At 33.1% G+C, this 13375-nt stretch overlaps 2 protein-coding genes across 2 annotated transcripts; one reads left to right on the top strand and one right to left on the bottom strand.

The window, feature by feature from the left end:
* Nucleotides 1–652: 652 nt before the first annotated feature.
* On the bottom strand, nucleotides 653–6121 carry LOC11434784 (lys-63-specific deubiquitinase BRCC36). Its single transcript, XM_003597788.4, has 10 exons — nucleotides 5838–6121; nucleotides 5587–5712; nucleotides 4880–4967; nucleotides 3549–3634; nucleotides 3244–3459; nucleotides 2686–2867; nucleotides 1855–2013; nucleotides 1634–1714; nucleotides 1487–1541; nucleotides 653–1141 (listed from the first exon to the last, which is right to left on the bottom strand). Exons 1-10 carry the CDS (start codon nucleotides 5946–5948, stop codon nucleotides 914–916), a joined length of 1332 nt encoding a protein of 443 aa, XP_003597836.2. The 5' UTR covers nucleotides 5949–6121; the 3' UTR covers nucleotides 653–913.
* Nucleotides 6122–8545: 2424 nt separating this feature from the next.
* On the top strand, nucleotides 8546–13054 carry LOC11433073 (monothiol glutaredoxin-S15, mitochondrial). Its single transcript, XM_003597790.4, has 6 exons — nucleotides 8546–8691; nucleotides 9937–10068; nucleotides 10166–10265; nucleotides 11190–11256; nucleotides 12575–12653; nucleotides 12734–13054. Exons 1-6 carry the CDS (start codon nucleotides 8641–8643, stop codon nucleotides 12779–12781), a joined length of 477 nt encoding a protein of 158 aa, XP_003597838.1. The 5' UTR covers nucleotides 8546–8640; the 3' UTR covers nucleotides 12782–13054.
* The last annotated feature ends 321 nt before the right edge of the window (nucleotides 13055–13375 follow it).

Below are 13375 nucleotides of genomic sequence, written 5' to 3'. Positions count from 1 at the left end.
AAAAAAAAACTTCATTTAAGTTTTTTCAAGTCAAATAGAATAGTAGCGAGAAAGAATATCATGTGTCAAGAAAAAGAGGATTATAGATTTAAAGATGTGTAGAAACGTATCAAATATATATGTAACTACCATCTGAGTTGTAATTACATCACTTCTTTATCTTAGTTTAGGTTTTTATCCTCCTATCTAATTTGATGTTTTTAAAACCGCAATGTCTTTTTAAAAATCGAGATGGAGATTGAATCAATAAGACCTTCAGAGTTCAGACCTTGATTTTATCGGTTCTGCTGAAAATAAGATTGTAAATAAATAAGTAAAAAAGAAGAATAATTCGGTTGAACCAAATTTGTACCTATGTTAATGAGATTAATGTGGTATGCAATGAAAATGTGATTGAAGACTTGTGTAAAAAATGTTACCCCCTGACGGTAAGTTTACAATGAGTTAACTAGTTATGCACTCTTATCTTTTTTTATCAAAGTTCTTTTCTCTGATCATTTAATCCTAAATGAGTGAGTTTTTATTTTGTAACCAAAAAAAATGAGTGTTCGTTAATTGTTTGTTCTATTTGATATAATATAAGACAGTTTAAAACATATTCCATAGAATTATTTTTGTTTTAAAAAAATTCAACAATTCCAAAGAGGCAATCTAAACCAACCATGAATGTCATTGAGATAACTTCAATTTGTTCTTTCCAAGAATAAAATGGCCAAGTCACCACTCACAATTGTACACAGGTAATCGACTCCAACAACCAAAATATTTCACTGAGCATCATTTTCAAACTAGCAAATTTTGCGGAGGCGTAATACCGCTATCATGTACATTCTATGTATCGTTCTAGCAAAATCATCACTAATCATCAAGTCATGTTGCTTGAAGCACTACATCCGACACGAATTCAACATTGTTATCCTTTTCTGCTCCGGCTACCAGGACTAGCTACACTCTTTGAACCAAGAGATTCACTTGAACTCTGCGAGTTTCTTTGGCGAGGAGATGAACTTCCTCGATGTATGGGAGATGCAACTTGACGGGGAGAAGCAACTTGACGGGGAGATCCTAAACTTGCTTCACTCCCTCTGGACGTAGATGCCTCCGCCTCCAGACTCTTGGCTTCTTCACTCAGAACTGCTAACTGTAATTCAAAAACATAAGTCAATAGACAGTGAAGATGGTTGAACAAATGTTGCAGAGCATTGAAAGACAGAAATCTCAAATTTGTTGGGTCATCAAATAACTTGTGAGCATGTTTAGGAAGCAACTACGTCTAAAGCGCTACATAGGACATGACAGAAGAGGGAGCCAAGTTAGTTCTGAATCTTAATTAGGGTCTTCTGTAAATAACAGTAAAAAAATTGGAAATAAAATTTCACAGAGGATCAGGCAATAAAGAAATTGAAATATATCCAACCTCTTAAGATACTGACAACATGGTCAAGAAAAATAAATTATGAAGCAACTTAAAAATGTTGATACATACCCGAATTTCATTCTCTCTTAGTCGATCTTGAAGTGCGTTGATTGCAGGACTTAAACTGTACCAAAAAGTAATAATTCTCTATTGAAAAAGAACAAACCAATAAAAATAGAACTAATAAATAAACGGGCATCTTGATCATGCTCTTACCAATACTCAATCAACTTGCACAAGGAAGCCTGATAAGTTGAAGTGTGGTGTATGAAAGTGAGTGGATGCACTTTCCCATCCCTACAAAGCAGAAACAAATGGCATAGGAAATTAGAAACACTTCAATAAGTTCAATGCTTCGGTCTCATCCCAAAACAGTGTTTCCATAAAATTTCATATATGTACCAAGAATAAGTGTATATAAGTTAATCAAGTACCACCTTGTATTTTGTAAGATGGCTTGATTATATGCAGTCCGTTCCTCTTCAAATAGTACATGTTGCAGATCCGTGTATGATGATAGCGGCGAATCAAGGTTGATAAAAGACAACGATGGCAACACATGAAGGGGAATTTCCTTTCTAACATACTCTGCACCACTGCCACCAAATATGTGTTATTTTAAAACCCAAGATGGAGAAACTATCTTGTCAACCTCATAAAAGATTAGACATGGTATACCTGTGAACAATCATAATACAGTGAATACAGAAAATTGCAGTTCTCATTTTTATATTGAAATTCTCTACAGTAATCACTTCCATCTATAATTCAAAGTTTAACTAAGAAGTATGTCAAGAAACATCCACACAATACCTTCCCCTGCACGATTATATTTCTAATGCAAAACTTATAGTGTACTATGTTATCATAGGCATTTCATATATACTTGGTGGAACAGTGGAACTGTTCCAAGGAAAGCTTCATAAGCAAAGACAGCAGAATCATACTAAGGAGCATTCTAGGGAAGCATTTTTAAGACACGTTAAAGATTATGTTCATACATATGACATTACTGTTTACAATAAAATGGATATCAGGGCCCTCCCCTTAATCTTCCTAATTTCAGTCTCTAATGGCAAGTATATTGCAGCTATCCAGACCTTTATCACCAGGTCACCTGGGTTAAGCTTTATATACTAAATAAACAACAGCCACTGTGCTCCCTTTTGTGCAAGGGGACAAGATGAATCCAAATCCAAAAAACACGCCTAAATTGTCAGTTGATAAACAACAAAGTGTTCAAATACATACTCATCTATATTCTGTACCTCATGTCCAAATTTGAGCGGTGCATAGCTTCCTGCATACTTTCTGACATATCCATGGGATCATCAACTGCGATGATGTCTGAATTGTTGAGATGATAGTTTTCTCCATCTTTTACACTCCCTAGATAGTTGGCATCAGCATTAGCGAAGAAATTCCCCAATTCTGAAGATCTCCCCCCACCCTAGGAAAAATTACAATTTAAATTTTGATTACATAAATTAAAAACACACACATAAAACGAATTATCTTTCTCCTAGACAGAAAAATGCAACTATGATTATACTGGTGGGACATCCTTTAGGGACTGAACGCATTTCCATAAGATCAACATCACTGTATCAACAAAAGGATGTATACAAAACCCAGTATAACAGGAAAGAATTTCCCTGATCTTTAAGAACTTCAATCACAAAAATATAGATTGGAAATAAACATTCAAGTCCCACCATGTTCTGAATTCAAATGTAATCTACATTTTTCAAATTGTTGTCTATTCTTCAACCACAAAATTCAACACACGGGGTGTTAAATCTTATTTCATATAAGATAAAGCATACCTTACTAGCACCAGCACTTCTCGAATCACCAGTGTCCTGCTCTGGGCTATCTCCCTTGAAGTAACCAGATCTTGTTGTTAAATTCTCTGAGGAACTTGGTGATGAATCTATATGAATAATGGAGCTTTTATTTACAGGAGACAGAGGTATGGGTCTTGACATGCTATTCTGCTTTCCATCAGATGACTGGAAAGCAATTACTTGAATTTTTCCTATCTGAATACAGTTCAAAGCTATTTGTTGTTAAACTTGATGAGAATAAATACTGCAAGACATCTAACAATTATCATGTGTTTCAGACCAACCTTGTTTGCATCTTCGTTGTAACAAGAAAAAATCAACCCAATAAACCCAGAATCAAGAAGTTGATACATTGCCTGAGTCCGCACATCTACAAAATAGTAAAGATGCTGATTAAATGATTATACTGTTGCTTTGGATAAAACCAAAAAGGAAAAAAGACAAGTCATTTAAAAAAAATCTTTGTTGCAATCCTATCCAATGCGATAACAAGCATGCTGTTAAATGTATGCAAACAGATCACAAACTTTTGAGGAAGGAGAGATGTCATTAGAAGTTTAGAATACGTATATGAATAGTGAGTACTGTTAAATTAAATCTAAAGCCTGCTAGAAAGCCTTTCAACCTAATTCATAGAACTCTCTAGCTAATTTATTGTTCAAACACAATCAAAACTTATATGCTATTGTAAACCCATACATTTTCTATGTCTTACATCAGAAAATGTTATATCCTACCTTAAATACCAAAAGTGGAGTATAAATAGCAGATATAGGAAAATGATAGTTGTACATGCCATGTACGGCATGTGCTCAAGTTGAACCATTCAGAAAGGTTACACTAGAACGCAGGGTATTATTCAGTGATTTGTGGAGAAGTGTCTGAGGTGCATGTGAATAAGTAACTGCATGTAACTATTAAGCATCATACTATCAGTAACAGACATCGATATTTTGTCTGTTTCAATGAAACAATACAGGCAATAGAGAAAAATGTGCAGTCTTCTTATAATTTCTCATGGAAAATAACATTTGCATCAGCCAAATGATGGGAAACCCTCTTTGTCTGGGAGTTAGTTAGAGAGTATGAGATAATAGACTATAAATAATAGGTAGGACGTGCTCGACAGATTTACTTTGGTTTTGGATAGGGTTTTAGAGTGGGAGATAACCTGGATGCTTGAATACATTGAATGTAATGGAATTTGCTATCGATAAAAACTATTTTCATCTAGTATCTATCATTGATCCTCTACAGCAACATATTTGATTCATATGCTCAGTCACACATACTAACCTTCAATTGATGTTGAAGTTGGAACACAACTCAAAGTGCAAAATTTAGAATATCACCATACATAAAAATACTGTTGACTTCAACATCTAGGAACTGTATAACATAAAGGATGATAGAAGCGCACTCCTTTCTCAAATCTAGGCTAGCAATATTCTCTCTGAGAAAAAAAATACTATATAACATCTTCGATTTCATAAATGCAACACATTAGGATTCAGTTCTCCAATCCAAGCACAAACAACTAAAACAATGATACATTCAGTGATAAGCAGAAGATAATATCGAAACAATGGGAAACGGTTTACCCGAAAGTACATACCGACATGTGAAGGCAGGACAGTAATATGAGGATGTGAATGGTACCAGCCTATCACCCTCGTTGTTCTTCCAGTTGTAACAGTCATTTTGTGCTATGAAGTTAAAGACACAATCAAAGCAACAATTGTAGTCCTTAAATCACTAAGAACAGCAAATTATCAAAATTGGACAGCATTGTCAAGCTAAACCAATGCATTAAACACATGGGCCTGTTTGGATTGGCTTATTTCAGTTTACCTACCGGCTTAAGCAGTTGTGAGAACGTTTATGAAATGTTCATAAGTTGTTTTCAGCTTATTTTCATATGCTCTCAAAGATAGCTTATGAAAATAGATTATCATCTATAAATTTCAAATTAAGACTATATTTTATCTTTTGTAATAAAAATAGCTTATACATAAGCACTTATCATCTATAAATTGCAAATCAAGTTGTTTATCCAAACAGGGCCTAAGTGATATGCTCTGCAGCACGACATTTCTAAGTGAAATATGTGCGGCGTCCAACACGTGTCTAACACCGCAGGTGTGATTACATTCAATCATGTCATTTTTCTCAAATTACTACTTGTGTCAACATGCCAGTGTCGTGCCCCCGTGTCTCTGCTTCATAGGTGACATGTGAGGTCAAAATAAACAGTATTGAATTTAAAAATGAGTTTTTTAGATCTATCTTAAATGCAATAACACACAACAAGAGAAAGGATATATCAGCAAGAGCTGAAGCAGCAGCCAACTGTTCAGGGTTAGTTTCAACACGATCTTTTCGTCTATCAGACCTTGTTTGAGGAGATGCACCCCATATCAATGCAGTCACACTCCCATTTTTCGAATGCTGAAAAATCAACAATTTCACAAATTCAATTTAACATTGTGAGACACAAATTGGGGAAAAATCAAAATAAAAATCAAAAATTTGAAAAAATAATCAAGAAGAATTTGGGGATTATTATACTATACCTGGATATCGCCAAGAAGAAGACCCATAATCTCTTCGGTTTCAGTGGAGAATGCATGAGTTGCGCATGTTAACCAAACTTCTTCGGACATTTTCACGCTTGTTAGAGACATTTTCGCCAAAAATTGGTTCAAAATCAAAAACCCTAAAAACCCTATGATGATAATAATCTCATTCTCTTCGATTACGTTCTTTTTCTTTGATGTTTCCCTCTCTCTCTCTCTCTCTCACCTCCTTCTTCAACCTCAACTGTCTAGTCAATAGAACAACGTAATTACTGTTAATCTCTTTCTATCTAGCTATTAATCTTTACCCTAATCTGACTAATTAAACATATCCAGTTAAAATTTAACTCTTGGCGTGTAAATTTTCACCAACAAAAAAATATTCGCTCCGGTCCATGTTATAAGAAAAAAAAAACTAAAACATAATAGTTTGTAACATAGTTTATTTGTGTTATTTTTAAAATAAATTTTATATGAAGATGTAAAAACAATTTTCATTGATAGTTGATTATAGAGAAAATGAAAAAGATAGCAAATTGAATGCACTTTGCATTTAATTTTCCTTTAGAAAAGATAATTTTTTTCAAAAAACATAATTAAATAATAAAAGTTGCTCTTTTTCCTTATAATTTGGGACAAAGAAAATGAGTTTATTTTTTATTTATAATTTAGGACGGAGGGAGTATATTTTTAACTATGTAGATAATGAGATTTGAACCTGACACTCCTCTCATTTATGTTAAGAGATAAATTTATAGTCCTTAAACTACTTGACTAACAAAACACATTAAGAGATAAATTTAAAATCATTAAACTATTTGATAAAAAAAATCGATGGTTTTGCCATGTAAATAAATATATATTTTTTAGACAAAAATAAATGATATTTATTGATTCAAATTGATAGAATACATTGATACATTGCAAATTCGCTAAAAACAAAAGGGATGAATCTGCGAACAAACTCATAGCATCCATGTTAATAGCTTAAAACGGCAAAGTACAAAAGTCCACACATATGACTATATTCAAGTCTCCGGAATACCAATGTCTCTGAATCTGCAACGTGAACGACCAAAGTCATTAGATTTGCCCCTAGATCAAATCTGATGTGTGACAATCTAAATCGAACAAATATCTGAACGAAACAAATAAGACAAACAACGCCGTACGAAGACGACGAACAAACAAACGTCGCACTAAGATGACAAAATTAAAAAAAAAAAAAATAGATGTGAAAATCACTTATTTCGATAAAAGAGAAAGATAAAAACGAGTTAGATAAGTGATTTTGGGTCAAAAATTGACTCTAAGTCACCCATCTTTGATGGATGAAAGAGAAAAAATTAAAGTTTTGGTGACGGCTCACAATTGGTAACGGCTCACAAGAGAGAAAAGGAAAAAGAGAGAGAATTTTATTTTATGTAAATAAATATCCATTTAGTTTTCATTATATATATATACCTTTAGTTTATAGAAAATAAATAAATAAATATTCTCTTTTACTTGTTTGGAAAAAACATTTTCTTTTACTTCAATCTTCGTCAAAAAATTTGTATTTGGTGTTGTTTAGCCACGATATCTTAAAGTGACTCATTTATACCTTTTTGTTTTAATAGTGTAAATTTAAAGAAATTATATTTGATCTCACGGTTCACCTCACATATTAACTCAAAAAAATTGGTTAATTAGAGTTATTGCTCGGGGAAAGGTATACAATTTTGATAGTTTGGATAATTTTGGATGGAACATTAAGGAGTTCCTTGATAGTAAGTGTTCGACTGATATGGTACATATAAGATAATGATTATTATATCCTACCTTATTGAGAGCTTTCAATTGCAATGCACTATTCAACAAAGAGAAAATCATGTTCATCTCTATCATCAAATCAACTTACCACTTAAGTTCTAGGAAAAATCTTGGTTTCAAAGATTTACAGAGATGATCTTATGAGCTAGTTAGAAATAAGAAGGGGAGTTCTCAATCACCTCGTTCTTAAACATATGCTACAATGTAACGAGACAAAAAGAAAAAGAAGAAAAAGGGAGAGTCGAAATTAAGTTTCAAGCTTATCTCTCAGGATTAGAGATTTCATACCAGACGGAGGATAGTTCCAGCGAACAGAGCAACTTGCATGTGATCCTTCCTTAACCATAAAATCTGCACACATATTTTGTTCCCTAAGAACATGCACCAATGTTGTATTTTCATTTTCATGTAAAACATCTCTAATATGAAGGATGTTAGTAGCATAAGTGTGCAAGGTATGATCACGACCATCAATAATTGAGTCATCTGCTTCCAAACAATCACTCTCACAAATAATGTTGACATAGCCTTTTTTACTACAAAAATCAAGACATATCTGAATAACACATAACTCTGCTAATAACGTATCACATACAACTTCATAGTGAGAAAAACCAGCTACCTAATCTCCATCGTGGTTGCGAACAACGCCACCATCACCTAAACAATCAAAATCTTCTAGAAAGCTACCATCAATATCGAGTTTGAGTCTACCTTTCGGAGGGGTATCCAATGAGCAAAGAGACGCGATAAGTGTTGATCCAAACCAATATTGAGATAGTAAAAAATACATTCATCATAAAATAAAAATGTCTTTCGCACCACATCTTAAATGTGTCAATGTTAATCCTAAAAAGTAATATTGTTTCTCTAACAAACAAAAATAGAGGAAATACCTTTTATACCCTAAACCAGAAGAGAGAGATATAAACACCTTAGTTCGAAGTTGTCTGCGTTGTGAAACATTCCTCACATCAGAAGTGCTTCCATGGCAACCATTCTTTTCAAGGGAATCGCTGCTCGTTCTCTCACTACACGTGTAAGCTTTCCATTCCTAAAATCAAACCCTAATTTTCTTCTTCTTTTTTCTGCAACTTCGTTTCTTTTTTTACCTTTTACCTGTTTATAATCATAAAGTTCCATGCTTTTTCCATTTTTCGGTAATGGGTATCCTTTGTTTTCTTCATTTTCCTCTTATAATTTCTCACCTTGCAATTTTTATTTATCAGATTGAAATGGGTCGTTCAATAATTCTAGTTTGAATTTGAATCCTGAAATTGTTTTGCTATCGTATGAGATCAATAAGCTATTACTTTTCAAATCATGAAATCTTGAAAAGCCTTTTTAGACCCTGTTTGGATGAACGGGTTAATTTACAGCTTTTAGCATAAGCGCATATTATAAGTTATTTCCATAACAAAATATAAAATAAAGTTAAACTGTTTTTGTATAAGCTATAAATTGTTTTTATAAGCTATAATTATGTAAGTTTGATCATGGCTATAAGTGAGTTAAATGTAAAGTGATTTATGTTTGGATATGTTTATGTAAAAGTGAGTTGAACAATAAATTTGAGTGTTAAAATCAATTTTAGAATCAAAAGCTCCAAATTTTAGCTTCAAGTTAGAATCAATTCTTCTAGAGGCAAAATCAATTTTCCTGGAGGGCAACCAAACATGTCAAAATTAATTCAACACCTTTAGAATCAATTTTGGCTCCTCTAAAAAATGAAACCGAACATACATACATAAATTGCCACTCACATTTGGTTCCTCAAAAAGTAAATATTGCCACTGAATTTTAGCCCTTTTTCTTTTTAAATTTACTATTATCTCATTCATGTTCTACTAAGGCAATGGTTGGGTAAACAGCTTAATTTGCAGCTTATAGCATAGGCACTTATCATATATAAGCACTTAATGTAAGCTATTTCCGTAGCAAAAGATAAAATAAAGTCAAACTGTTTTTGTACAAGCCATAAGCTGTCTTCATAAGTTATCCTGGAGATCTTGTGGAAATAAGCTGAAAACAGGTTATGAACATGTCATAAGCTGTTTTCACATGTTCCCCCAGACAGTCTCAAGTGATTATGTCTGTAGATAAGCTCAAATCAGTCAATTCAAACAGGCCCTAAGATTAACTTTTGGAGTTTTGCATTGTCACTCTTTATGATTTTAACTATTTTAGTGTTATGATTTAAATGGCTAGAGTTTGTTTGTTCGTTAAAATGTGAATTGTGTTTTCTGTATGTAATGGTGTTGGTTTTCTTTTAACATGTTTGCAGCTAACTAGTTCCAGTTATTATGGAATGAGATACACAACTAAGGTGTCTAATGATACCGACACACACGATGACTTCAAACCAACTAATAAAGTTGAGAATTCTGGAACTTCTTTGTCAAGTATTATTGAGCAGGTGAATTTTATATCAGTTGAATCTGTACATGAGAATTCTATGAAGGGTTTATTGTTTTGATGGTATAAGTAATTTGTGACTTGTTAATAATGTACAGGATGTCAAGGATAATCCTGTTATGATTTACATGAAGGGTGTACCTGATTTCCCACAGTGTGGATTTAGTTCTCTTGCAGTTAAAGTTTTAAAACAATATGGTAAGTAAATGATAATTTTCATGCTTCATCCTTGCTACCTGAGAAATTATATCCTCTGAATCTGAACTAGTTTTTTCATGGTAGAGCTGTTACATTTTCATGTATTCTGAAATTTTGTGCTTATGTGATTTGAAAGTGTAGACTCAGAGTGGAGGAGATAGTGTTACTTACATTTCTACAAACATTATGGTGATTAATTTGTTGAATGTAGCTGATGGGTTTATTGACTAGATGGGGAGAATTAGAAATAACGACGTTAGATAGAGTTGGGGGTAACCCCTATAGTAGAAAAGATGGTAGAAACTAGACATAGGTGGTTTCGGCATGTAGAGAGAAGACTTGTGGATTCTGTAATAAGGAGTATAGATGAGATGGAGGGGAGTCAGATCACTAGAGGTAGGGGTAGACCTAGAAAAACTATATGAGAAACTATTAAGAAGGATCTAGAGATAAATGAGTTGGAGAAAAACATGGTTTTTGATAGAACACTATGGCGTTGTTTAATTCATGTAGCCGACCCCACTTAGTGGGATAAGGCTTGGTTGTTGTTGTTGTTCTTGTTGTTGTAGCTGATGTCATGGTAGCTACTGTGTTTCTGTAATTTCATGTTTTGGTTTAATTATGTTGAATGGATAAAAATGTCACCCTTGCCTTTTGATTTTATCCTCTTCAACGGAAAAGGAAACTAAAACAATTTTAAAGGGTTAGTACATAGGTGGCTGGCCTGCAATTTAATTATAATGATCTATATCATAACCTGCGCGAACTTATATAGGATGCGGCCTTTAAGTTTCAAATGTGTTCTTCCAATTGTTTAATTTACTTATAGCCTACAGAAATTTACTGTGAATATGACTTAGCTTTACTGGATGATGAATGGACGATTTTATATGTTGCAATTTTTCATATTTGTTGCTTTTGCAGATGTTCCTTTAAGTGCTAGGAACATTTTGCAGGATCCTGAAGTGAAAGATGCTGTAAAAGCCTTCAGGTAAGTTTGTTCATGCTGGTTATATTACTCTAGCTTCTTGTAATGCTCTTACAACTAGTATTAGTGATATGTGATATGAAACATAAAAATATTAATTTCCAACTGCATTGTTTAAATCCAAATATATTAATGAAAATCAGATTATTATGATTATAAATCTGAAAACTTGTAAGTAATCGTTGTGCTATGACTGCTGTCTAAACGTTGAAATCTTCCATTTACGAATATCAATTGTGTTAGAATTTTGATACCCTTTAATGGCTATGGAATTCAATGGACGAGTGTCATGTCAATAATCTGAAGATCATAAACATCAGTTTGAAGATCAAGTACTGTGTGAAGTTACAGTTTTATATTTGGACAGAAAACTTTTTACGGTTGATTTCAACATATCTAGTTGCGGGTTATTAATTTGTTATTTATTACTACCTCCGTCCCTAATGATAAGACCCTTTTGAGAAAATTTTTTGTCCCTTTTTATAAGACTCATTTGCTATTTCCAATTACATTAATTATTTCTTTACATACATGCCTTTATTTAGGCCAAATACCTCCCTAGGTCCTTTAAGTTTCACATTTGTTTCAGATAGGTCCTTTATGTTTCGAGTTTGTTTCGGATATGTCCTTTAAGTTTCTAAAGTTTCAGATAGGTCCTTTAAGTTTCGAGTTTGTTTCAAATAGGTCTTTTCTATCAAATCAACTTTGGCTTAACGGAGGTTGATAGAAAGGACCTATCTGAAACAAACTAGAAACTTAAAGACATATCTGAAACCTTAAAAACTTAAAGGACTTATCTGAAACCTTAGAAACTTAAAGGATCTATCTGAAAAAAACATGAAATTTAAAGGACCCGGGAAGGTATTTGGCCCTCTATTTATTATACATCTTTTTCTTCAATCAACAATATATAGTATCTTGAAAACATAAACTAACTCTCTTTCTTAAAAGATAAATTTGTAAAAACAATAGTGTTTACAAACAACTTTAATACAAATATACACTATCTTAATTCCCGTGATTTTGGCAAAAGGGTCTTATATATAGGGACGGAGGTAGTATATCCTTGTATGCTATTGATATATGTACATGCATATGACAACTTATATAAAATTATTTTGAATATCTTTTATTTTCTTTGCATTTAAAGTGGTATGGTTGTGTCACAGTGTTGTCTTATATTATTTGATTTTCAAATATGGTAGTACGAGAAGTGCTGGTGCTGCCAAATATAATTTACTTTTCCCTTTTAATAGCTTAATAATTTACATATTAGGCAAATATACATTTCTTATGTTTCTCCCATGTTCTTTCACTGCAGTCACTGGCCAACATTTCCACAAGTTTTCATTAAGGGAGAGTTTATTGGTGGATCAGATATTGTTCTTAGTATGCACCAGGTTAGTTCCCATTGCAAGAGTTGATCAATTTTTACAATATTTAGTGCTCTCCTGTTTAACAATATTTCACATCCTTGTAGAGTGGTGAGTTGAAGGAAAAGCTTAAAGATGTTGTGTCCAAGCAGTAAAAGCACAACTAAGGTGATGGGATTTAAAAGAGAGAGGTAGTTTAGACCGACTTGTTCGATGCAATCTGTTTCTTTTGCTGAAAGATGACACTATGTGATGTCTTTGTATTAGATTTTCTGGATAGTAATAAGTTAAGTTATTTGACGAATAAAAAATTGTTAGGTATAAGAATTTCATGTGTGCGCATACCTTGCTTTATTGTTTATTTGTTGTACCTGAAATGACAGTCAAGACCGAAATTTTATACACCTTGATTTAGAATAATGTGACTAGAGCACAGATATTGTATTAAAAATGCAGCACTGCAAAACAATACCCAATTCATGTCTGCCTCTCCCCTTTTGTCCATTACTCACATTCCCTTCATACCTGCCGCGTGCACAACTTACATAGCCAAGCCATGCCATGCAGGATCCACCCCAATGTCCTGTTGGAGCATCTCCAATGTTGGAACAACCAAATTCATGTTTTTAAGTTGCTTTCTGTGTGTCCGCAACTGCGACATGAGATTTAAGAACACTGATTGATTTTCACTCCAATGTTGGAACCATGTTTTGGTTCTTAACTTATACTATGAAGTACAACAATTCTAT

Source organism: Medicago truncatula, chromosome 2 (assembly GCF_003473485.1).
Source record: "Medicago truncatula cultivar Jemalong A17 chromosome 2, MtrunA17r5.0-ANR, whole genome shotgun sequence".
Taxonomy (NCBI): domain Eukaryota; kingdom Viridiplantae; phylum Streptophyta; class Magnoliopsida; order Fabales; family Fabaceae; genus Medicago; species Medicago truncatula.
Note: the sequence above shows the minus strand (reverse complement) of the source record. Positions and strands in the feature narration are given on the sequence as shown.